Source organism: Canis lupus, chromosome 32, assembly GCF_003254725.2.
Source record: "Canis lupus dingo isolate Sandy chromosome 32, ASM325472v2, whole genome shotgun sequence".
NCBI lineage: Eukaryota > Metazoa > Chordata > Mammalia > Carnivora > Canidae > Canis > Canis lupus.
In genome coordinates, this window is record NC_064274.1 from 10,678,061 (window position 1) to 10,704,856 (window position 26,796).

Genomic DNA, 26,796 nt, shown 5'->3' on the forward strand with positions numbered 1-26,796 from the left:
AAGGAAACAATCAACAAAACTAAAAGGCAACCAACTGAACAGGAAAAGATGTTTGCAAATGACTTATCTGATAAATGGTTGGTATCCAAAATCTATAAAGAACTTATCAAACTCAACACCGAAAAAACAAGTAATCCAGTTAAGAAATGGGCACAAGGCACAAACAGACATTTTCCCAAAGAAGACATCCGGATGGCTAACAGACACATGAAAGATGCTCAACATCACTTATCATCAGGGAAATGCAAATCAAAGCCACAATATTACTTCACAAGTCACAGAATGGCTAAAATAAAAAACACAAGAAATAACACTATTGGCAAGGATGTGGGGGAAAAAAGGAACCCTTGTGCACTGTTGGTAGGAATGCAAACTTGTGCATCCACTGTTGGAAACAGTATGGAAAGTTCCTCAAAAAATAAAAATAGAACTATCCTAAGATCCATTACTGGGTATTTATCCAAAGAACATGAAAATACTAATTCAAAAGAATATATGCACCCCTATGTTCATTGCAGCATTATTTACAATAGTCAAACTACGGAAGCAGCCCAAGTATCCACTAGATAGATGAATGGATAAAGATGTAGTGTGCATGTGCGTGTGTGTATGTGTGTGTGTGTGTGTGTGTGTGTGTATATATATATATATATATATATATATATGTATATCCAAACACTTACCCCTACCTTTGATTTCCCAACTCTCATTACTTAGTAGATGAAATCACTAATCATGCTTTCAAAGAATGTTTAATAAAAAAACGTTCAATGTATACACACACACACACACACTGGAATATTATTCAGCCATCAAAAAGAATGAAATCTTGCCATTTGCAACAACATGGATGGAGCTACAGAGTATAATGATAAGTGAAATATCCCAGTCAGAGAAAGACAAATACCATATGATTTTGCTTATATGTGGATTTTAAGAAACAAAACAAAGGGGGAAAAAAGAGACAAACCAAAAAACAGACTCTTAAATATAGAGAACAAATATCATACCACAGGGGAGGTTGAGTAGGTGAAACAGAGGAAGGAAATTAAGAGTACACTTATCTTGGGTGATGGGTATTAAAGAGGGCACCTTTGGTGAGCACTGGGTGTTGTATATATGTCATGAATCACTAAATTGTACTACTGAAACTAATATTACACTGTATATTAACTGGAAAAAAAAAAGAGATCTAGGCCCACTCCACACCAATTCCAAGATAAATTGCTAGAATGAAAAAAAATTTTAAATAAGCATTTGGGAAATTTAAAGAAAGAGTACATCTATCTTGATGAGCACTGAGTAATATATGGAACTTTGTTAAGTCACTATATTGTGCATCTGAAACTAATGTAATACAGTATGTTAACTACACCAGAAGTAAAATAAAAAAATCCTCTCTCCTCAGATTAAAACCCTTCACCAGTTTTTTATTTTTATTTTTTTTCCTTCAATAGTTTTTTAATGACAAAGTTTTCAGATCTCTTACTAAACTACTAGTCCTTATATGCATTCCAGGTTATAACTCTCAGATTTGTAACAATTTTTGTGCACCTTCCATATACCATAATTATTTTCAAATTATAAACATATTTTTGTATTAACAGGTTATGTTCATTTAAAAAACTTGCAATCAGAATAAATTTAAAAGGATACAAAAATATATACAGCTTAATTTTTATTTCCATACCCCAATTAATGTTGTATATACCACTTTGAGAACCCAGCCATAGATATGGAGACATCAGCATGAAGAACAGTATAACTACAATCTTCCTTGATCTGAAGGCTACACTTCTCAACTATATTATATTCATTTTCCTTTTCTTCATTTTTTTATAGCTGTGCTTCATATTGGTTCAAGTACTTTTATCTATAAGAAACATAATTGCTAACCTGATTTTCTACCATGTTGTACTGGTGTAATTCATCTTTCATAATATCTAAAGCAGGTTTTTACCTGTAACTCTAATATTTTTAGGTATTGTTTCTAGATCTACAGGGTGATTAGTCTATTATACTTTTGGAATCTTCATTTGGTGAAATATTTTTTGAATCTTCATTTGGTCATCCACCTTAAGATATCTGAAAATCCAATATTGAAGTCATCAAAAAAATTCTGAATAGGCTATTTAAAACTTACTAAGTTATTGAAAATCTTCCTCTTCTTTAGATTAATCCATTTATCAACATATATTTCAATTTACTGTAGATTAAAATTTTAAGTATTAATGCTCATAATAAAATGAGTAAAAAATGAGGGATTTAATAAATATATTATTTATTTATTTATTTATTTATTTGAGAGAGAGAGTGAGAGATAGCAAGAGAGCATGAGCAATGGGAAGAGGCAAAGGGAGAGGAGAAGCAGGCTCCCCACTGGTCAGGAAGCCTGACACTGGGCTCCAACCCAGGACCCTGTGATCATGATCTGAGCCAAAGGCAGATGCTTAACCAACTGAAGCCACCCAGGCACCCTGAGGGATATTTTCTTAACATGTTAAAATAATTATGTCTTAGTCCTAAAGCCAGTATCTCATTTAATAGGGAAACACTAGAGACATTTCCACTAAGATCAAGATTAAGACAAAAACACCTACCATCTCTGCTACTATTCACCCTGTATTAGATTAATAGGCAAAATAATTAGACAAGAAAAACCATTCAAAGCATTGGAAAAACAGGCAAAAGTCGAATAAAGTCTATTAATTAATACCATTATATCAATGTTCATTTCCTGTTTTCAGTAATTGTACTACGATGGTATAAAATGTCAACATGAAGGGAGCTGGGTTAGGAGTATAGCACAGGATTTCTCTCTCAGTACTACTGACATTTGAGGAGGAAAATTCTTTGCTGTAGGGGGCTTTCTTATGTATTATAGGATTTTTAGCAGCATTGTTGGCCTCTCTCAACTAGATGCTGGCAGCCACTCCCTCTAACATCCCCCCCCCGAAATCTGTGACCACCAAAAATGTCTCCAGATATTGCCAAGTATTCCAGAGGAAGCAAAATAATCTTTTATTGAGAATCACTGGCATACAGGAATTCTACTATTTTTACAATTTTCCTTAAATCTATAATTATTTCAGAGTTAAAAAAAAAATCAATGCTCAGGTTTAGGTGGAAACCATATTAATCATTACCATATTCTGAAATATAAAAAGAAAATATAAAATATATTCTGAAGAGGGGGTGGGGGTGAATGGGTGACGGGCACTGAGGGGGGCACTTGACGGGATGAGCACTGGGTGTTATTCTGTATGTTGGCAAATTGAACACCAATAAAAAATAAATTTATTATTAAAAAAATAAAATATATTCTGAAGAAAGAAAATATAAAAAGTTATAACAAAGCATCACATTGGATGCTAAATTTAACAAAAAGTGTTTAAGACAGTATTAAAGTTTCTAAAAACGTAAAAAGTAGAAAATTAGCCCTTTAAATTATTGGAAGCTTTATTTTCCACCAACAAATCAAAAAATTTCCATGCTGATTCACCTCTTTGTGTTCATTGATGCCTTCATCATCCATTTATTAGTCAGAGGATCAAACATCTCCATGCTACCTAAATGTTCATTTCCATCATGTCCACCTACTGCGTATACTTTACCTGTCAAATAGAGAAGTTTGATTTTCATTTGATTCCAAATGGGTAAACTGATAGTTATTTATGTATATATAATATATATGAGATCACATATAATTAGAATAGCATGATAATTTTCAACAAATATTCTTCTGTTCAACATCATGAATAATGTCACTTAAATAGTCATATGAAAATAACTGTAAGCTTCTGCTCAATAAAATGCCTGGAACATGCTGTTCTATATAAAGTTATTTAAATGTCCAAACACTACCCCTACCTTTGATTTCCCAACTCTCATTACTTAGTAGATGAAATCACTAATCATGCTTTCAAAGAATGTTTAATAAAAAAAGTTCAATGTTATGTGAAGAAAATATAAAATTCAGTACAATGTGATCAAATTTTCTAAATGAAGTTATTAAAAATTCACATACAATAAATAACTGTAAAGGTTACACAGAAATAATGTCAACTGTGACTATTTCTGGGTGTTTGGGTTATAGGTGATTTTTACTTTTTATTAGAATGTTCTCTTATTTTCCAAAAAAGAATTTACACTTCTATAATCCAAAAAAAGTGATTTTTTTAAGGTCCTCTAACAGTTTACCCATGGTTCTGTAATTATTTCATTTTCAGTAACCAGTAAAAAAAGAATCTCATTTCAATAATAATTAAACATAAGAAAAAAGCTGATATATATTTATTATTTGAGTTCAATAAGCACTCTTCTTTAGGTTGATTATTTTGCAAATATAACTAAGAAAAGTTTAACTCTTTAACTCTCTTTTCCCTAATACTCATCTCTCAGTAAGCACCTACATGCAAGAGATTGCTCACTGAGCATCTTTGGGCATAAGACAAATAATCACCACACACATATTTTATTGACAGATTGAAACATTTTATAATTTAGAAATTTTCTTACAGAAAGAAATTCTCAAAGTTTAAATATCTCAAAAGAGTGTTACCATCATGGCTATGACTTAAGACAATAATGGACCCACCTTCCACAGAGATTACACCCACATGTCGCCTTCGACTATTCATTTCTGGCCCAAAAAACCAACTGTTTTTGTTGATAGAATAGCATTCAATACTGCGAAAGGGGTCACCAGATCCACCTCTACCACCTACACAAAACAGCACGCCTAAAGGTAAAACCAGAAAATAGAGATCAAAATTATAGCTCCCTAATTTTTCTTAAATTAGTGTGGAAAAAAATACTTAGGAAGTCAAAATTTTGATGAACTGCTAAAAAAAATGAGTTATTTGGATAACTTCAATGTCATTATGTTACTAAAATTCTAACTTTCTTTTCTTCCCCTTATTTGAACTTCTCAAAGAATAGAATACATCAGCTATTATCTCTGTTTGCTAAACAGAGATGTAATGTTACATCCCATTATAGTAAGGTTTAAGTTTTCACCCACTCTGTAAAATTGCTCTTGGCTAAGGTCAGAACTACATCCAATAAATGCTTAAGTTAATTTCTTATTGAACACAAGTACAACACTCGATATGTTGATCATCCTGTTTTTTGAGAAATTCCTCAATTCTCTTGATTTCCAAAATACTGAAGTCTCTCCTTTTGTGTCCAATAATTTCTCTTTCCTATGTTTCCCACGTTTCATCCTTCACCGACTTCTCACATACTTTATGTTAACACAGGAAAAGTACATTCCTTGATTTTAAATTCCATTCTGTATCATAATGCCTTCCAAACTACATATCTAAGCCATATTTCCACTTGATGTCCCACAGGCCTTTCAAACCCAACATATTGAAAGGATCTCCCCTCCTCACCTACCTGAACAACCCCTTCCTTCCCTGAGGTATCCTTCCTCTCCCTCACTATTCCACTGCCATTGTTTTAGTTCAGGTCCTCATCTGCTATTACCCAATACTGCAAAATCCTGTCCTTTCTTATCACTTTTAGTAGTCTTTTTGTTTTCAGGCATACTTTTATCCCTCTTATTTTTTTTTTTTTTTTTTTTTTAATTTTTATTTATTTATGATAGTCACAGAGAGAGAGAGAGAGAGAGGCAGAGACACAGGCAGAGGGAGAAGCAGGCTCCATGCACCGGGAGCCCGATGTGGGATTCGATCCCGGGTCTCCAGGATCGCGCCCTGGGCCAAAGGCAGGCACCAAACCGCTGCGCCACCCAGTCTCTTCATGCATAAAATGGAATAACGCCATCTATCTCATAGTAAGGATTGAATCCTACACTAAAACCTACTCATTAAGTTGCTGCAATCATTTAAGAGATCACATATACAAGAGTCTATTATATGCCTACTATATGCATGTAAGCCAGGCTACCAAGGTGTTGTTTAAATTTAAATCTGAATTTAAAGAGGAATTTAACTAAATACCTTGACTTCCAGAAACAGGATTCACAACTTTAAAAAACCCCATGCTTCAAAAATTTAATTTTTGACATCAACCAATTAAAAAAAAGGAGAATAAGCAGTCCTTTCCATAGAAAACTACAGTTGACACTTGAAGAACCCAGGAGTTAGGAGTACCAACTTCCTTTGTAGTTGAAAATCTGCAGGGCAGCCCCGGTGGTGCAAGGGTTTAGCACCACCTGCAGCCCAGGGCATGATCCTGGAGACCCGGGATCAAGTCCCGCGTCCCGTGTCAGGCTCCCTGCATGGAGCCTGCTTCTTCCTCTGCCTGCGTCTCTGCCTCTCTCTCGCGCTCTGTATCTCTCATGAGTAAATAAAATAAAATCTTAAAAAAAAAAAAAAAAGAAAAAGAAAATCTGCATATAATTTTTGATTCCCCCAAAACTTAACTCCTAATAGCCTACTGCTGACCAGAAGTCTTACTGGTAGCATGAATAGTCAGTTAACACATATTTTGTATGATATATATACACACACACACACACACACACACACACACACACATATGCCATATTCTTACAATAAAGTAAGCTAGAGAAAAGAAAATGTTATTTTTTTAAAGATTTATTTATTTATTTATGATAGACATAGAGAGAGAGAAAGAGGCAGAGACACAGGAGGAGGGAGAAGCAGGCTCCATGCCAGGAGCCCGACGTGGGACTCGATCCCGGGACTCCAGGATCGCGCCCTGGGCCAAAGGCAGGTGCTAAACCGCTGAGCCACTCAGCGATCCCCGAAAAGAAAATGTTATTAAGAAAATCATAAGAGAAGTGCTTGGGTGTAGCTCAGGCAGTTAAACATCTGACCCTTGACTTCAGCTCAGGTCTTGATCTCAGGGCTGTGAGCTCAAGCCCCTCACTAGGGCTTTAAAGAGAGAGAGAGAGAGAGAGAGAGAACAAATACATTTATAGTACTATAAAAAATCCACATACAAGTGGACCTATGCATGCAGTTCAAACCCATGTTGTTCGAGGGCTAATTGTATCTATGAAGAAGTAGTTCTAAATACATCTATGACATTCAAATTTTCGTTACCTATATAAAATCCCACTATTCATAATCATGTACTGCCCTTTGTTGTTATTTTTAGGCTATTCCACAGATCTGTTTATATGATAACTATATTTGGTAGCAACGAATGTAGATAAACTCTTTGCTCAGAGTACCACTTCTTGAATTCCTAGACCTTCATTTATTTTCCATCATCCCTCAAATATATTTTTTATAGTTATAAAAAGTAGCATAAGTGAACATGAACTATTAGGAAAATACAGTCTGAAAACTGTGGCAAATAAAGATAAAATTACATGCCTCCTTAAGTATAAGACCTTTAGATTTGAGGAGTCTAACATAGTCTATTATACAAATTTGTAACGTAGTTACTGCCTTTAAGTTTTTATTTTATTTTATTTTATTTTATTTTGTAATCTATACACCCAATGTGGGACTGAACTCATAACCCCAAGATCAAGAGTCACATTGCTCTTCCAAATGAGCCAGCCAGGGGGCCCACTTAGTGCCTTCCTTTCGATTTGATAAAACACAAAAACTAGTAATATTTAAACACAAAATATGTGTCAAGCTCCATCCTTGGCACTAGGGATACACCTGAATAAGATATTTACCTGTCTCTAAAGAGATCGAAACATGTCAAATAAATAAATTTCAATGCACTACAGTTAATAAAACAAGTGCAAACAAAGCATTCTAAAAGTACAAATGATAGAGGAATTAACTCTGCTAGAAGTATCAAGAAAACTTAAAAAAAAAAAGAGAGAGAGATTTCAGCAGGCTCTTCAAAGTGTATAGGGCTTATGACTTTTTAAAAAATTGGTTTATTGGTAAAACTACCTGAATCATGTCCAGTAAGAATTCACATACAACCATATTATTGCCAATTACTACTTTAAGACAATCAGATACTAACCATCTTACAATTAAGTTTGGGAATACATAACTAGTCCTCAAATACAACAAAGATCCTTCTAGTAGAGGTAATAAGATGAGTAATTTAATTACCAGCAGTATGCTTCCTTGGGGTAGTCCGAATGGAGTATTCAAAGTCAGGTACTGCTCTGCTACTCAAGTGAAGATGGTAATTTCTTGCTTCATCCAACAAATCTCTACATTTTAGATTTTGCTTGACAATCTGTTCTTTTGCCACAACACCCATAAGAAAATCAACTGGCAGCAGCGGCAAACGAACCTAAGATCATGAACAGTAGCAGATATAAGATTAAACTGTAATTAGATAGTTCATTCTGTACTTTGTAGTATGTTTACGTTGTTTTTAAAAACTCATTTATTGGGCAGCCTGGGTGGCTCAGCAGTTTAGTGCCGCCTTCGGCCTAGGGTGTGATCCTGGAGACCTGGGATCGTGTCCCATGTCCGGCTCCCTGCATGGAGCCTGCTTCTCCCTCTGCCTGTGTCTCTGCCTCTCTGTGTGTGTGTGTCTCTCTCTCTGTGTCTCTCAGAGAAAAAATAAAATAAATGAATGAATAATAAATAAAATCTTGAATAAATAAAATAAATGAATAAATAAAATCTTAGAAAAAAACCCTCATTTATTACACAAAGCCTTTCTAACATGTGAAGGAAGTTCAATGAGCCAAGTTCTAAAGTGATTTCTAGTATGCTCTGCACTAATGAAATCAGATTGTATGTTAAATACATCCTCCCCCCCTTTAAATACAGTTTTAAGTAGACTAATAAAATAATTCAATTGTCTTCACTCAAGTTACTTAATTCCAAAAATGGCAGTGTCATAATCACAAGGCCCCACTGCTGCTGGAGAAAAGGCACAATCAAAACAAAATTGCCATATTTTGTTCTTTTGCCTTTTAAAGCTTAGATAGAACAAATAAATGGGATTTCTTCATTACTTGAACAAATAAACATGCATAATATTAAATTAATGCTGTTTTCTCCAAACTAATCACCTTGGAAGGTTATATACTGAATGAGGGATGCATCCCCTATTAGGTAGAGGCACTCACCTTTCTTCCCTTAAAGATGCATTGATTTTCTAGTGGATTAAGGGGATGATCAAATCAGGTAATATGATTTTGAGTTAAAAGTACCTATGCATATACAGAAAGAAGATAGCTGCAACATAATGAAACTTTTTGTTTCTGTTGACAAAATTATTTTCAGAGTAATTCTAATGCTTATTTTATTATCTCCTTACCCAGGTTACCCTGTTGGAAATAAAGAAAGGAAGAAAGAAAAGAAAAGAAATGAAATAAATAAGAAAAGAGCCATATTTCTGAGGTTACAGAAGTGAAACCATGGTGAGGAAAGAAAATGGCATGTTATGTCTTGTGGTTCTTTCCAGATAAGAAAGTAACCACTATAATTTCAAAACTTCATTATAAACAATAGTTACTTAGAGCTGTTTCCTCAGAACCATTTTCTATCAGCATAAATAAAATATTCATTACTACAATTTCAAAAGGCTATTTTCAACATTCAGGTTAAAAAGCAAAGAATGGTATTTCTAATTAAATGTAACAAATTCAGACCTTTCCTTAAATAGTATAGTGAATAAATAGGAAAGTGAAGAGAAAGCCATTTTCACACTGTATAACACAAAGATTTCTACATTCCTTTAGATAATCTACACATTTCATATCAGTGAAACAACCTAATTTGCTGCTATATCACTTCATTTCTATACACCAGCTTATTTTAGCCCCTACCTGTGCAAGTGTTTCATCCAACCATTTGGAATGATGCTGTGGATTGGCAAGAAGCCACTTGATGGCCGCACTATAGACCTGCTTTTCATTCTCAATATTTAAGTCACTGGAGGACAGAAGTTTATGGAGATGTTGGGGTGACACACTTACAAAGTCTTCACACTCCACTACTTCAGTAAAATGCTCACAGGCATACTGATCCGCCATGTCCATTAAGTCTATTCGGTTGTGACTTTCAGCAAAAGCTCTCACTGCCAGGCAGTTGGAGGGATGAAAATGTAACTTCATGTATTCACAACAAGCTCTAGCCACCAGTTCAACCTGTAGAATACAGGCTGCATATAAGAGAGGTTGGACATTATCAACAGTCAAAGTGAGCCGTGAAGAATAGACAAACTTTACCAAGTCTTCTATTGCATCACCGTCAAAATCTCTGATCTCAATCAGTGTTTGCTTGGCTTCAGCCATTTCAGAAAGAAACATGGCTCTGAAGTAAGGGATAACACAAGCCAATACTAGTTTGTGACAAGAGATTAGCTTTGAGCCAACCTGTTTAAAACAAACAAACAAAAGGAGACTTAGTTTAATATAAAAATCAGTTTTAGATCAGCATTGAGCATGTGTGGTAGCAGGGACAAAAACCTGCACGAATTTAGTGTATTTGTTTTTAACAATCCAATCCTTTGGTTACTTATTTTAATCAAGGACAATTGCAATTTTCTTCTTCCAAAGTATTCACTTATCTTCTATATATTATCTAAAATGTATATATAGTAAACTATGATTTTCTAGACTACCTCAAATTTCAGGAACATTCTGTGAATGAATGAGAAGAGCAACACACATTATCTACCACTACTTGGGCACTATTCTTGTTTTTGGTCTGTGAGACCCTTTCTTAAAATTTTTTTCTCGGGATGCCTGGGTGGCTCAGTGGTTGAGCATTTGCCTTTGGCTCAGGGCATGATCCTGGATTCCCGGGATGGCTCAGGGCATGATCCTGGATTCTGGGATGGAGTCCCGCATCAGGCTCCTTGCATGGAGCCTGCTTCTCCTCCCCCTGCCTGTGTCTCTGCCTCTCTTTCTGTGTCTCTCATGAATGAATAAATACAATCTTTAAAAAATACAAAAATAAAAAGAATTAAAAATAAAATATTTTTTTTTCTGAGAACCTGGATGGCTCAGTTAAGCGTCTGCCTTTGGTTCAAGTCATGAGCCCAGCATCCTGGGATTGAGTCCCACATCAGGCTCTCTGATCAGTGAGGAGTCTGCTGCTCTCTCTGCCCCTCCCCCACTCATGCTCGCTCGCTCGCTCTCTCAAAAATAAATAAAATCTTTAAAAAACCTTTTTCCAGTTTTATAACTGACATATAATATTTGGTAAGTTTAGGTTATATAACATAGTGATTTCATACATGTATACATCATGAAATGATTATCACAATGTTTAGTAACTATCTAACACCTCACATAATTATAATTTTTCTTTCCCTATGATAAGAGCTTTTAAGATCTCTTAGGGGCACCTGCCAGGCTCAGTCAGTTGGGCGTCCATCTCTTGGTTTTGGCTCAGGTAGTAATCTCTAATGGGTCATGAGACAGAGCCTTGTATTGGGCTCCATACTCAGTGGGGAGTTTTCTTGGGATTCTCTCCCTCTGCTCCTCCCCTCCACCCATGCTGATGCATGCACTCTCTCAAATAAATATATTTTTTTAAAAAGATCTCTTGGGCAGCCCAGGTAGCTCGGTGGTTTAGCGCCGCCTTCAGCCCAGGGCCAGATCCTGGAGACCCAGGATCGGGTCCCAAGTCAGGCTCCCTACATGCTTCTCCCTCTGCCTGTGTCTCTGCCTCTCTCTCTCTCTCTCTCTCTCTCTCTCTGTGTGTGTGTGTCTCTCATGAATAAATAAAATCTTTAAAAAATAAAAAATAAATTTAAAAAGTATCTCTTATCTTAGTAACTTCTAAATATACAATATAGTATTATTAATTAGTCACCATGTCAGGCACTATTCTAAGTGCTTTTCACATATTAACTCACTTAATTGTCCCAATGCCCCTATGGGTAGGTACTATTATGATCCATAATTTACCAGTGAGAACACTGAGAGAGTAAATAATCCATTATTTTGTAGTATATACTATGAACTAAAGTTTTTTCGTTTCTTAAATTATTATTTTTTTAATTTTTATTTATTTATGATAGTCACAGAGAGAGAGAGAGAGAGAGAGAGAGAGAGAGAGAGGCAGAGACATAGGCAGAGGGAGAAGCAGGCTCCATGCACTGGGAGCCCGACGTGGGATTCGATCCCGGGTCTCCAGGAACGCGCCCTGGGCCAAAGGCAGGCGCCAAACTGCTGCGCCACCCAGGGATCCCTCTTAAATTATTTTGAAATAAAAACAATGAAATCTTAACCACCTTATTTGTTGAAAAATTAGACTATCAATACTTCGCTGTTGTAAACGGCACAATGAATTTTGCTGTCACTGAATCTATGTTCACACTTCATTATTTCCTACAGATAAGTTCCTAAAAGTAGAAATAGTATTTCAAAGTATAGGTACAGCTTGAATATATACTGCTAAATTGTCTATTTCTGATCTACCTACAATATTTGTGCGATGTTTCAAGTGTTAATTTATTGAAATATACTTGTCAATTTGATTAATGAAAATATTATCTCATTGTTTTAGTTTATCTTTTACCAATACCATTAAATCATTCATTTTGGGCTACTTGTATCTCATCTCTCCTATGAACTTTTTTCTATGTCTTTTTTCATATGTATTTGTAAGAACTCCTCATACATTTAGAATGTGAGCCATTTTTCATATATATTTCAAGCTTTTCTCTTTTATGGTGCACTTTTTTATTCACCCCCTATAGATTTTTACACAACCAAATCAATCTGTGTCTTTATGATTTCTGCCTTAGATTCTTTGCTTTAAAATGAGAATCATTCTAATATTCCATAAATATTAACTTTAGGTATTAGAGTATTTTTTTGGTATTATAGTGGTTATTTATGGTTTTATTGTTTTATACTTATAATTTTATTTCCATCTGCAAGTTTTTGGTATTGAGTATCCAGTTTTCCCAGCCTTAAAGTTAAATAACCATTAAGCACAAGTAACAGGATAGTGTTTTACCAATTTTCCTGTTTGCATGTAGCATTTTGACTGCATAATACACTTTTTGTTGGGTCTCATTATTTGGGAATGAATTTTAAAATGAGAACTTCCAGGGGATCCCTGGATGGCTCAGTGGTTTCGCGCCTGCCTTTGGCCCAGGGCGCGATCCTGGAGTCCCGGATCGAGTCCCGGATCGAGTCCCGCATCGGGCTCCTGGCATGGAGCCTGCTTCTCCCTCTGCCTGTGTCTCTGCCTCTCTCTCTCTCTCTCTGCCTACCATAAATAAATAAAAATAAATCTTTAAAAAAAAAAAAAGAACTTCTACAGAAAAAGGCCTGAGGAGTATAATGTATAAATGTTTTTGTTCATAAATGTTCCTCCCTGACCTTTTTTCACTAATGTGGAGGAAGAATGAATATCCCTTCAACAAATACAGGATTATCATTTCTGTTGGTTATACTGTATTTAATTTTTTAAAAAGTACTCACAAGGCAAGATTTAGATTCTATTGAGATTAAAGGTATAACCTAGACTAAAGCAGAGAGATTGGCATGTTTTCAAACTTACTTCAGTCCTAAAATGGGATCTGAAACCTGATATTAAACATTTTAAAAAGAAACTAAAAATACCTTTTCAGAATATCTCCACATGCCACCACTGAGATTTAGTTTCTATGCAAATATATGTAAATCTTACATGACATAAATCTGGTAAAACAATCTGCCATTACATAAAATAGAATTCTACAATTTCCAATTAAACATTATTTTAACACTGTCTGCTTATGCAAGCTGTATAAATCAATGAACCACAAACTATTTTCATATTGTTCATAAGGCTTTTGTCCCTCAAAAACTCTAATTTATGCAAATGAAGTAAAACTTGATTATTTAATACACACAATCATACCCCCATATGCCCTTTTAGAATAAATACCCATCTTAATTTTAAAAAAGTCTTTGAGCCATGTGTATGAAATAGCAACATGAGAATATTTGGCTTTTTATGCATTAATTCTCTTTTGACATTATTGAGTCTCACTGTATTACTGACAGCTTATTTCTATACTCTTGTGCTCTGGTACATAAAAATAATTACCAATTACTAAAAACATTTCATCAGAAAGTTAGGAATGCAAGAAAGCAGAGTATAAGGACTACACGCTTGAAATTTGGTGAAAAATACACAAATTACAAAAATAGTAGACATTACAATTTTAAATAAATACTACAGTATTTAGTAAATAATAATAAATGTTATGTTGGTTTTAACATAAAATACTAAAATTAAAATACTAATATTAAAATCCATAAAATAACAATATTTATAAAATATTAATATTAAAAATAAAATAGTGACTAATAAATATGAATACAATAATAAGTCCCTTTAATACTAGTGAAAAGGTAGTGAATTTTATAATTTACATCTTTTATTAGACTAATGAACATATGAATAATTCAAGATGCTCTGGGGAAAAATTATGTCAAGTTTAAACTTAAGTAGTGAAATATGTAGAATAACATTAATAAGATTATGTCTTCTTAAAAAAAAACTTGAAATACAAACCACTAATCAAAACCTTGAGTAATTTTCCATAGATTAGTCAGTAGGGATCAAAATACACACAATGAAACAAAGGTTTTTAGACTGAGAAACCACTTCACTTTTTCAACACTGGGATGGGAGGGAGAGAGGGGCACGGGGGAAGTCAAGCATCCTCAATTTTTATTGCTGATTGACATTTAAGTCCACCCAGAAAAACTACATGACAGACTAAAAAGAACTCTGAAAATAATAAGTGATCTTTTGCTGAATTATGAGTAAGCTAAAAGTAACATAAAAAGAACATTAACCAAGAACATTGATATTCCCCCCAAAAATGAACATTGAAATTTCAATAGCTTTCAATTCTAACTTACAAAATGAACTTATTATCCTACATTTAAGGTGACTTACATTTCAATTTTCTTTTTTCCCTCTAAAATACAAATTCAGTGTATAAAATCAACAAAGAACAGGAAAAAAATAGCGGAAAAATTCTGCTCACAATTCAACAAATACTGTCAACCTCTTGATGCATTTCCAACTTTTTTTTCTACGTGTTATGAAACATAATTAAGACCATCCCAAACTTGGGGTACCTGGGTGGCTCAATTAAGCATCCAACTCTTGATTTCAGCTCAGGTCATGATCTCAGGGTCATGAGATCAAGCCCCACAACCTGCTCTATGCTGAGTGTGGGGCCTGCTTAAGATTCTCTATCTCCTTCTGCTCTACTCCCACCCCGCACCCCACTGGCAAGCATACTTTCTTAAAAAAGATTGTCCTGAACTTTGTCATCATCTCCTAAGTTTCTGAAAACTTTTATAACCTTCATGTTTATTTGCTACCCTATACAGTGGATGTAACACACTTTATTTAATCATACTGATATTAGCCATTTACATAGCTTCTCCATATTTTAAAATACACTATTTCAGAGCAGAAAGTTTTTTCAGAATTTCAGAATATTTCATTAAGATGAAATCTGAAAAGTAGAATTAATTAACAAAAAAATATAAGCTTTTTATAGCTCGACACATACTGTTAAACTGTACACGAAAAACAATGAGTCAATTTACATATCCACCAGAAATGTTTAAGAATACCTCCTTCACCAAAATTTCAAAAGCAATAAATGTTTAAAATATTCAATGTTGATAAGTTAACAATTTTTTAATTGATTTGATTTTTACTTCTTAGCTATTTTTTTAAAAGATTTATTTATTTTAGAGGAGGAAAGAGAGATCTGGAGCAGGATGAGAGGGAGAGGAAGAGAATCTCAATCAGACTTCCAGCTAAGTGCAAAGCTGAGGCAGGGCTCCATTCCACAACCCTGAGATAATGACCTGCGCTGAAATCAAGAGTTAGATGTTTAACCAAATGAACCACCCAGGTGCCCCACTTCTTAGTTATTTCTAATATTTTTTCAAGAGATTTACTTTAGTGAAGTGAGAGTGTGAGAGAGTGTGGAAGAGGGGCAGAGGGAGAGAATCTTCAAGCAGACTCTGCTGAGTGGGGAGCCCAAGGCAGGGCATGATCTCAAGACCCATGAGATCATGCCCTAAGCTGAAACCAAGAGCCCGATGCCCAACCAACTGAGATACACAGGTGCCCCTTAATATCTTTTTTTAAAATGTGGCTATTCTAGTAACTATTCTTTTGCAAAGGAGCTGTTATTACATAGCTTCACTTCACTTCGAAGTATTAACTGTATAATCCCATTAACACAGTTTGTTAAAAATCATTTATAAACATGCATGCTAAAAAAACTTTTTAAATCATTAAAACTAAAGTATATTAGTTTGAAATGTTTATAATCATGCCACTTAGTAACTCAAACTAAGTGTTTAAGAACTACATTGAAATAAAAGTGCCTAAAACAAACAGTGAAAGAGGAATAGCGTAGAAGGAAAAAAAACCTACATGCTCAATCTCCTTTTATGTATGTTAATAAGCTATATTCTAATTTCTCAATTTTTTTCTAATTTCTCAACTTTAATCCTTTGTAATTTTGCCCTTTTAATCCTTTAGCTACTCTTTTCAATAATCCACCAATTTTAATCAGTTTGAATAACCAAAATAGTATTTTATTGCCAAGATCAAGAACAGGTTAGGTATATAAGACTCAAGATAGTTTGGCTTATGGTGAATTATCACATCATAATGTCTCACCACACCCACTGTTCTACAATCTTGGCTAATTTTACTACATTTATTAAAAGATCTGCTTAAAGAAAACAATGGATTAACACTTTAAGAGACTGAATAAACAACTATCTACAAATATAAGTATTTAAATACCTCTTTTTCTGAGAAACCTGAAAAAAATCAAAATGTCAATTTATTACTTGAATGTCAGAAAGTAAAAGTGATCATTTATTACACTGCTTAACACAGAATACTTAAGTGTTAAATATGAAAATCATCTCCTCCTTTATTGTTTCTCTTTTATTAGATTATGTCTGTCTTCTAGTCAGGAGTTATCTGTTACCTTTATAAGGCTAATAATTTTATCATTTCTAGCTCTTGGAAGTATGCTATTATAATGTAGTTTATATATTTTATTTCCCTGAAATCTTTTGGAGCACTTATTCTTACTTGGTCATTTGGAAGTTTGACACCAAAAAATAACAACAATCTTGAAAATATTTATTAGAATCCTATAAATATTTGCTTAAAAAATCACAGAAACGTACTTTCAAAAAAAAAAGAAGCCAAATAATATGAATAAAACATATTCAGTGGCAGCATCAACAGATGGTGTAGGGAGCTTCCTTCTTCTAATAATCTGTTAACTTCTTCAAGTAAAATTAACTATGATCTTTATTTTTTTTAAAGATTTATTTATTTATTCATTCAGAGAGAGTGAGAGAGAGGCAGAGACACAGGCAGAGGGAGAAGCAGGCCCCATGCAGGAAGCCCGATGTGGGACTCGATCCCGGGTCTCCAGGATCACACCCCAGGCTGCAGGCGGCGCTAAACCGCTGCGCCACCGGGGCTGCCCTAACTATGATCTTTAATAAGAATAATTACATTTCCTCAAACTACATAAAGCATGAGTTTTTACTCATCTTTGTAAGTGTTACTCTTGTTGATGTATAGCATATAACTTAAGTATTATGAGTGCTATGCAATACCTCTGAAAGACAAATTCCCCTGACCTTTATTCAACCAAATAGTTGCCCCCTAAGAAACTTGCCCCATGCACAATTTTAGACCTGCTACTGGATATACTGTTTAAAATGTTTTCACTAAAAAATAATATATAAACAAGTTTTACCTCTCCCTGGAATGGCTTAAAGACAATAATCTCTTATGTGAAGCCTTTTGAATCACCTCTCAGGCATAATTTATTAAATCCTCTCCTATGCTACCATAAAAATAACATAAAAATGATAATCGCTAAATTTTACTGTCTTTAACTTTATATGTGCCTATTTCTGACTAAATTTCAAATACCTTGAAGGCAAGAACAGAATATTATTCAAATTTCAAGTTTATTTATACTCTCCATGTACTAGAGTAAGACCTTAGTAAATATATGCTAAATAAACTTGTTATTTGTAATACAGGTGCTCATTTTGGAATCTAAAAATTGGCTAATGACCATATATACAAACAATAAAATAAATCTGGATAGTTGCTGGTTGTTTTTTTTTTTTTTTTAAAGATTTTATTTTTAAGTAATCTCTATACCCAACATGGAACTCAAATTTACAATCCCAATATGAAGAGTCACAACACTCCACCAACTGAGCCAGCTCAATGGTCTTTCTAAAATGTGTGTCCTTGGGGGTGCCTGGGTGGCTCCATTAGTTAAGCATCTGCCTTTGACTCAGGTCATGATCTTGGGGTTCAGGGATTGAGCCCCACATCAGGCTCCCTGCTCAGGGGGACTCTGCCTCTCTTTCTCCCTCCCTCTATGTGCAAGTGCACATGCATGCTCTAATAAATAAACAAATCTTTTTTAAAAAATAAAAAATAAAATATGTGGCCTAAAAGCAATAATGGTCAAAGGAAACATACTAATAAAAGAAAGTAGATGACTTTATATTAAAGAATTCTTAAAGTTACATGAATGTAAAAAGTGAAGTTTATGTTGAACAGAACATTATAAATTATCCATAATCCTATTTGACTTAGTTGTTCTATGACAATTAAATTCTGACAGTTGGGCAGCCCGAGTGGCTCAGCGGTTTAGCGCCACCTTCAGCCCAGGGCGTGATCCTGGAGTCCCGGGATTGAGTCCCACGTTCGGGCTCCCTGCATGGAGCCTGCTTCTCCCTCTGCCTGTGTCTCTGCCTCTCTCTCTCTCTCTCTCTCTCTCTCTCTCCCTCTCCCTCTCTCTGTCTCATGAATAAATAAATAAAATCTTAAAAAAAATTCTGACCGTTGAAGAAATGTTGAATTCAAATTAAGAAACAAATCCAATAATAGATTTGTTTAAAACTTCAGTTGTAATACTTTCTAATGAATAGGAAGAGAATATACCATAGCAGAATTATCTGATACCCTTGGAACAACAACAATAGTAACATGATCCAAATAGCTGATATTTGTTATCTTTCATATACCAAACAAACGCTATAAGGACTCCAGTTATATCAATTCACTTATTCCTCACAAAAACCTAATCATCACTCTAATTTTACAGTTGAAAAATAAAAATGATAGTCCCTTAAATTAATGAAGTGTGTCTCATCCCCAAATAATCTCCATCATGTTTAAAACATAGTATTTCAGTTTTCAACCTCTGATTCTGTGGGAGTTATTTCAATCTATTGCTTAAGTTACACAATAAAGTTACAAGTTTAATTCTCACTTGCCCTATTTTTTACTTAAGAAAGTTACTATGTTGTACAAATTATTCTAAAATTCAATTATAAAATTTATAAAATGAATAATACTCTACTTAATTATTTTCCATTCATACATTGATATGCTGAATGGTAACTGAATTCAAATAATCTATTTTACTTTTTTTTTTTCCAAAGCTAATGTGGGTCACTGAATTTCACACTAGGGTTGAAAATTAGAACAATGGCATAAAATGTGGAAAATGCTGCATGAATGCATATGAATCATCAAAAAAATTTTAATATCACACTGACACATAATAGTAAAAAGGAATCTTAAACAAGTAATGAGGAACAATTAGAACATGGGTTCCTCCACACTACTTTATCACTTTATCAATTTTACTAAAACTGTCTTTTACAGCAGAATAACAGGATTCTATAGACCACAGACTTAAAATTTACTATGCTTTTTCATCCAAGTCTAAATAGATTCTACTTCACTATCAGGTATAGAAAATCTCACTTAAGAGATAATTGTTTTAAAGTAGAGATTAAATTACCAGAACAGAAATATATACTAGAACACTAGTGCAGCTGAATAAACCACCAAGAATTCCTAACTTTCTAAGTTATTTCTAAATTCGTAAGTTAAAAGCTTACTAGTTAACAACAATTTATTAATTTCCCTAATAATGACTACTTACTGTTTTAAGGTTCCAGAACTCTCAGAAGTTACATTACCAAGAAATAATGAATATTACCATTTAATTAGTACAATAAATTTAGCTTATACTAACCTCTAAGCACCTTTGCTTATGTCCTTTCACCTTCAATAAAAAAGGATTGAGACCAGTCATCTTGACTGTAACAAGTAAGTATGGCACCAAAAATTTGTCTTGTGTGGTTCTAGAAACCTTCATTTTTCATAATGCAATAAAGAAGTTGAAAAAGAAAAATAGTCTCACCTTTAGTGTGACATCACAGAGTTCTCCATTTTCATAAAACCGAAGAAGGGAACCATGAAAATCTTTCCAAGCTTCATTAGCTTCAAAGATAAAGGAGTCTTCTCCATCACCATCACTAATTGAAGACCTGTTTTTTATTTGCTGGTGCTGCCTTTTCCCCTTTGTGCAGTGATTCCTAGCTTGTTTTGTATTCACAGATTCTGAAGCCATTTGCAACACTCTTCTTTTAATACAGCACTGTTCTCAAACATCCCATTTATTCTTTTGTAAAGAGTGGGGAGAAGGCAGAAGGGAGATGCTGCCCACTAACCTTCAGATATTTTTCAAAATCCACTCAAATTGCCATTGTTCAGTTTCCTGAGATTTAAAAATAAGTAAAACACATAAAAATACACCAAAAGAAAAAATATCATTAGTAATTATAGTTTACCAAAACTACATATGCAAAGTGACCACACAAATTATTACTTAAGAACAAGTTACTTTGTAACTTTATGCTAAAAGTCATATAAGTTATCTAAGCTAATTATTCCACTGAAGGAACTCCTTTAAAAATTAATTTGAGGGGCATCTGGGTGGCTCAGTGGTTGAGCATCTGCCTTCTGCTCAGGGCATGATCCCAGGGTCCTGGGATTGAGTTCCATATCAGGTTCCCCACAGTGAGTTTGCTTCTCCCCCTCTGTCTATGTCTCTGCCTCTCTCTGTGTGTCTCTCACGAATAAACAAAATCTTTAAAAAAAAAATCTAATTTGAAAATTCTGGGAAATGGTGGAATAGAAGCAGCAGGAATCTGCCTTCCCCACATAGGCAACAATTACACTGGCAGAATCTGTCTGATGTAACTATTTTGGAATTCTATGGAGCCTGCTGAAGGCTTGCAACTTCCAGGGAAAGACTGAGAAGTTTAATTTTGGTCAATTTAAGCAGTAGCAGCTGCCCATCCCCACATCCTCAGTCAGGTGGCAAGTAAGCAACTGTGTGCATGTTCCTTGGAGGAGCTACAATTTTTAGGATTCAGGGTGGGCAAAAAGAACCCAGTCCTCCAAATATCAGGGATCTCTGCTGATTGCTGACTACTGCTTCTGATCACCAAGGTATAGATAAAGGAAAAGGTGTATAGCCATTATTAATACACCTTTACCTGTTGCAAATCCCTCCCTCTTGGCTGAAGTGACTTCCAGATGATTTAAAAGGCTTGTGCCCTTTATTCCCATTCATTTTTTGGTTTGGGGGTTTTTTCCTCCCCCTTTCAGAAGCAAGACACAAAAAATAAAGAGTATAAACAAAGAAAATTAGAAAATGACAATGCATGCCAAGGGAAATGCTCAAATAAGACCTGAGAAGACCTTAAATTATACCTCAGGCTGGTCTTCAGCACAGAGATGGTCTAAAAACAATCAAAAAGAGGAGGAAAAAAAGTAACAAAAAATAGCAGAACTTAAAGAAGAATTCGATTAAATCTGGACACTGATTTCCAGAATTACTACATTATTAGATCCAAATGCCTAGTGTTCAACAACAACAAAAATCACAAGGCATACAATGAAACACATTCAAGGTGTGTGTTGGGGGAAGAAACAAACAACAAACTGTCTTGAAAAGGAACTAATGGAATTTATACTAAATGAAAACTTTAAAACAACTCTTTTAAGGATGCTCAACTAAAGGAAGATATAGAATCAGGCACACAATCAATACTATCAAAAAAAGAAACAGAAAAACTAAAGACCAAAAAGAGTTCCTGAAATGGAGAAGTACAATAACTGAAATGAAAAATTCACTAGAGGGACTCAGGACAGATTTGAACAGGAAAAAGAAAGAATTACCAACCTCAAAGACAAGACAATGGAAATTATCGACTCTCAAGTGGAAAACATTGAAGAAACATGAGTAGAACCTAAAAGACCTGTGGAACATCAAACAGACCAATATACATTATTGGAATCCTAGAAGAGTAAGTGAGAGATAAAGGGGAAGAGAGAATATTTAAAGAATAATGACTGAAAACTTCCAAGATTTGATGAAAAACATAAATGTAAACATTCAAGAAGTTTTACGAAAGAGGAATTAAAAGAACCACACCAAGACATTATAAAAAAGCTTCCAAAAGCCAAAGATAAAAAAGAATCTTGAACACAACAAAAGAAAAGTGAATTGTTAGATAGAGGATTCCTCAATAAGGGTATACTCGCAGATTTTTTTAACCAGAAACTTCAGAAACCAGCAAGGGTGGGCAGATATGTTCAAGGTACTGAAAGACAAAAGCTGTAATCAGAAATATTGTATCTAGCAATAATGTCCTTCAAAAGTCAGGAAGGAATTAAGGCATTCCCAGATAAGCAAAAACTGGGAGAGTTTATGACCATTAGACACCACCTGCAAGAAATCGAGTCCTATAAGGTTAAATAAAAGAATGCCCAAGAGCAACTCAAAGCCATATGGAAAAATAAGAGTTTGATAAAAGTAAATACATGAAAAAAAAAAAAAGTAAATACATGGGTAATTACAAAATCTGGTATTACTGTAGTTTTGGTTTGTTTGTTTTTTTAAAGATTTTATTTATTTACTCATGACACACACACACAGCGGGCGGAGGGGCAGAGATACAGGCAGAGGGAGAAGCAGGCTCCATGCAGGGAGCCCGATGTGGGACTCGATCCCAGGTCTCCAGGATCAGGCCCTGGGCTGAAGGCGGCGCTAAACCGCTGAGCCACTGGGGCTGCCCTAGTTTTGGTTTGTAACCACATTTTATTTTCTACAGATTTAATACACTAATACATCCATAGAAGAAAAAGTAATTATTAATGTGAAAGCAGCTTTACTGTAACTTTCATTTGCACACCGAATCTTGTTTCCTATACAACTTGAGAATAATTTAAAATAAATAAAAAATTGAAATTAAAAAAATTTAATTCAAAATTTAATAATTACTAATTGTGTAAAGATACACAAGTTAATATGGAAAGAATAGAAAAAAATACTCCATGCAAACAGGAACCAAAAGAGGGCAAATATAACTATACTAATACCAGATAAAAAAAGACCTTGAGTCTGAAAATGTTATAAGAAACAAAGAGAAATATATTAATAAAGGATCAATAGAATAAGAAAAGACAATTACAATGATTATGCATATAATGACAAATAATGAAAATACTTAAGTAAAAACTAATAGAATTGAAGTGACAAATAAATAGTTCCAGAATAATAACTGAAGACTCCAATACTCCATTCACAATAATAGACAGAATAACCACAGAAAAAGCAGAGGACACATAACACAATAAACCCATTAGATCGAAGACATAAAAACAAAACAAAACAAAACAAAAAAAAAAACCACAACGCTCTACCCAACACAACACATATCCTTCTCAAGTGCACATGGGATGCTTTCCAGAATGAATCACTGGTAGGCCACAAATTAAGTCTCACAGATTTAAATAAAAAGATAAACTGCATACCAACTATCTTCTCTAACTACAACAGGATGAACTTAGACATCATGACAAAAGAAAAATGGAAAATTGGCAGAACTGGGAAAATTAACACACTTTTAAAACTACCAATGAATCAAAGAAGAAATCACAAGGAATAATAGAAAATACTTAGCAAATGAAAACAAAAACACAACATACCAAAACTGATAGGCGTCACAGTGAAAGCAGTGCTAAGGAGGAAACTTATGGCTATTGACATATTTTTAGAAATCTCAAATGAACAATTTAGCTTTACAACTTAACTAGAAAAGGAAAACTACCTAAACCCAAAGTTAGCAGAAGAAATGAAATTAACATTGGAACAGAGATAAATGAAATAGAAAATAGATACATGATAGAGGAAAACAAACCAAAAGTTGGTTCTTTGAAGAGATCAACACAATTGACAACACTTCAGCTAAATCAACTAAGACAAAGAGAGAATGCTCAAATTAATAAAATCAGAAATGAAAGTAAGGAACATTACTTCTGACTCTGTAAAAATAAAAAAAAAAGTCATGAGAATACTATGAACAACTGTACATCCATAAATTGTGTATGAGATGGACAAGTTCCTAGGAAACAAAACCTAAATCATACACAAATAGAAAATCTAAATAGACTTATAACTATTAAAAAGACTGAATCAATAATCAAAAATCTCCCAACAAATTAAAGAACTAAATTTAATGGCTTCACTAATGAATTCTACCATATAAAGAAAAACTAATATTATTCCTTCCAAACTTTTCCCCCAAAATTGAAGAGGTCAGAAAACATCTTAATTCATTCTATGAGGCCAGCATTACCCTGTATGTGAAAACTACAAACCTATAAATCTTAGGAACATTGATGTCTGAAACTATAAAACTCCTAGAAAAAACACAGAGGAAATGCTTCATGACACTGAATGTGCCATGACTGCTTGGCTATAACACCAAAAGCACAGACAACAAAAGAAAAAAAAAAAAAACAGACAAATGGGACTATATCAAATTTTAAAACTTCTGTGCAGCATAGGAAACAACACAGTGAAAAGGCAACCCACAGAAAGGAAGAAAATATTTGCAAGTCATATATACATAAGAGGTTAATACCCAGAATAAACCCTTAATACCCTTTGACTCAAGAATAACAACAAAAAATATCAAACAATTCAATTTAAAAATAGGCAAAGGACTTGAATAGATATTTCTCCAAAGAAATAAAAAATGACCAATAAACACATGAAAAGATTATTTCAGAATAAGCAAATCAAGACCTCACAACCTTTAGGATGACCACAATAAAAAAAATTTAGAAAATAACAAGTGTTATTTAGTGCATAAGGATGTGGAAAAATTGGAACTTTATGCACTGTTGCTAGGAATACTAAAATGGTGCAGATGTGAGGTGCAGGATGAAGAAAGGAGATTAGAAGGATCCTAAGCTCACCTCGTCTCACAGACATACCTAGAAAGCCAAAGCAGATGAATTAACTTTAGAAAATGACACAAAGACTGGCAGAACAAACTTTCCAGAGCTACTCATGAAGAAGAGGCCACATAAAACAGGGTAAGAGGAACAAAGACATGGTCAGCAAACAAACTCCTTGCAAAACTAACCACAAATGGAAGGGGTACCACAAGCACAGAAAATAGAGAGGAGGAGCAACCTGCATCAACATTTGCACTGGAGACAAAATCCCTAGAACAGCTGGCTTTGAAAACCAGTAAAGATTAATTTCATGAGTTTTTACAGTCAGTGTAGGGCTTAACTCCAAGTACTTAAAATCAGCAGGCCTGGCTCTGGGAGAGCCAGAAGGTGATAGGAAACCAAGTCCTTGCCCTGAAAGACCCAGCATAAAAACAGCAATTTGAAAAGCACCTGTGGTTTGCAGGAAGAAGAGTTATATAATCTCAGAATATGCTGAAGAGGCAAAGATCTTTAGGAGACTTCTTTAAGAACAAAAGAGCCGGCAGATGCCATTTCTCCTCCACCCCCAAGCCTAGAGAACTGGACACTTCTGGGAACACACTCCATCTAGCTTGCTAACACCACATGCCCTGACTCTGCATTCTCCTGCAGATCTGCCCCATCCAACCCTGTCTCGCTTGACAAGCATCCCTCCAAAGCAGCTCCTGCTGCAACACATTCTACAAGCAGCCCAGTTGGAGAATGGCATCACTCCAAAGTGACTCCTGCACCAGGGAGAGGGGAAACTAACCACATACACCAGTGCAACTGCAGCCTCATAAGACTTACTGGGGGCAGGCACCTGGTCTGATTGCAGGCCTACCAACCAACAAAAGCCTCTAGGGGGACACTGCAGGGAAAGCACCCTGCAGTTCAGTGTTACCACAGCTGCATCACACAAGCTGAAGGCAGCATCTAGTCTGACTGCTAACACCACCCAGCTACAAGCCCACAGTAGCCCCAGATCAGCCACTTAAAAGGACAGGGACCAAACCCTGCGAAGAGTAGATAAACTGGGTCATTCCAACCAACTGAACTTAAGGCAAACACTGCTCAGCTACAACACACATAGGAGGGTGCATGCGACAAACATAAAAGACACCCCTGAAGTGCCTATTTCTGGTGAACAGAGATGCTGTACTATAGCGCACTACTGGATCTCTTCTTCATAAAGCCACACATTCAAGAACAGGAGATTTAGCTGACTTTCCTAATACAGGGAAACAAATACACAGAGTTAAATAAAATGAGGAGACAGAGGAATAGGTTCTAAAAGAAAGAACAGGACAAATCATAGGACAAGAGCTAAATGAAATGGAGATAAGCAATACACCTGATAAAGAATTCAAAGTAATGGTCATAAAGATACTTATAGAACTTGAGAAAATAGTGAAAGACCTCAGTGAGACTGTCACAAAGAGATAGAAAAGATAAAAAGAACCAATCAGAGATGGAGAACTCAATATCTGAAATTAAAATTGTGTACACTAGAAGGAATCAATACCAAACTAGAAAAGGCAGAAGAATGGATAAGCAAACTGGGAGTAAAACAACGAAGTTGAACAGAAAAAAAAAAAAGTGAGAAAAAAATCAGAGTAGGTTATGGGAACTGACTGACATCATCAAGTGTAATAACACTCGCATATAGTGATCCCAGAAAGAGAAGAGAGAGAAAAGCCCAGAAAGAGAAAAGAGAGAAAAGGGAAAACATATTTGAAGAAAG

At 34.7% G+C, this 26,796-nt stretch overlaps 1 protein-coding gene across 2 annotated transcripts in view; it reads right to left on the reverse strand.

Annotated features, from left to right (window-relative positions):
- KLHL8 (kelch like family member 8) overlaps nt 1-26,796 on the reverse strand; it is a 73,412-nt gene that overhangs the window by 10,301 nt on the left and 36,315 nt on the right. Inside the window, exons 2-7 of one of the 2 annotated variants that reach the window (XM_025425330.3) lie at nt 20,140-20,496; nt 10,103-10,249; nt 9,701-10,021; nt 8,022-8,208; nt 4,598-4,741; nt 3,503-3,614 (exon numbers count right to left, since the gene is read on the reverse strand). In XM_025425330.3, the coding sequence (XP_025281115.1) occupies nt 3,503-3,614; nt 4,598-4,741; nt 8,022-8,208; nt 9,701-10,021; nt 10,103-10,249; nt 20,140-20,349 (1,121 nt within the window). In that variant the 5' untranslated portion in view covers nt 20,350-20,496. Of the gene's footprint in view, nt 1-3,502; nt 3,615-4,597; nt 4,742-8,021; nt 8,209-9,700; nt 10,250-20,139; nt 20,497-26,796 lie in introns of both variants that reach the window. The other variant, XM_025425329.3, reaches the window with a different exon arrangement.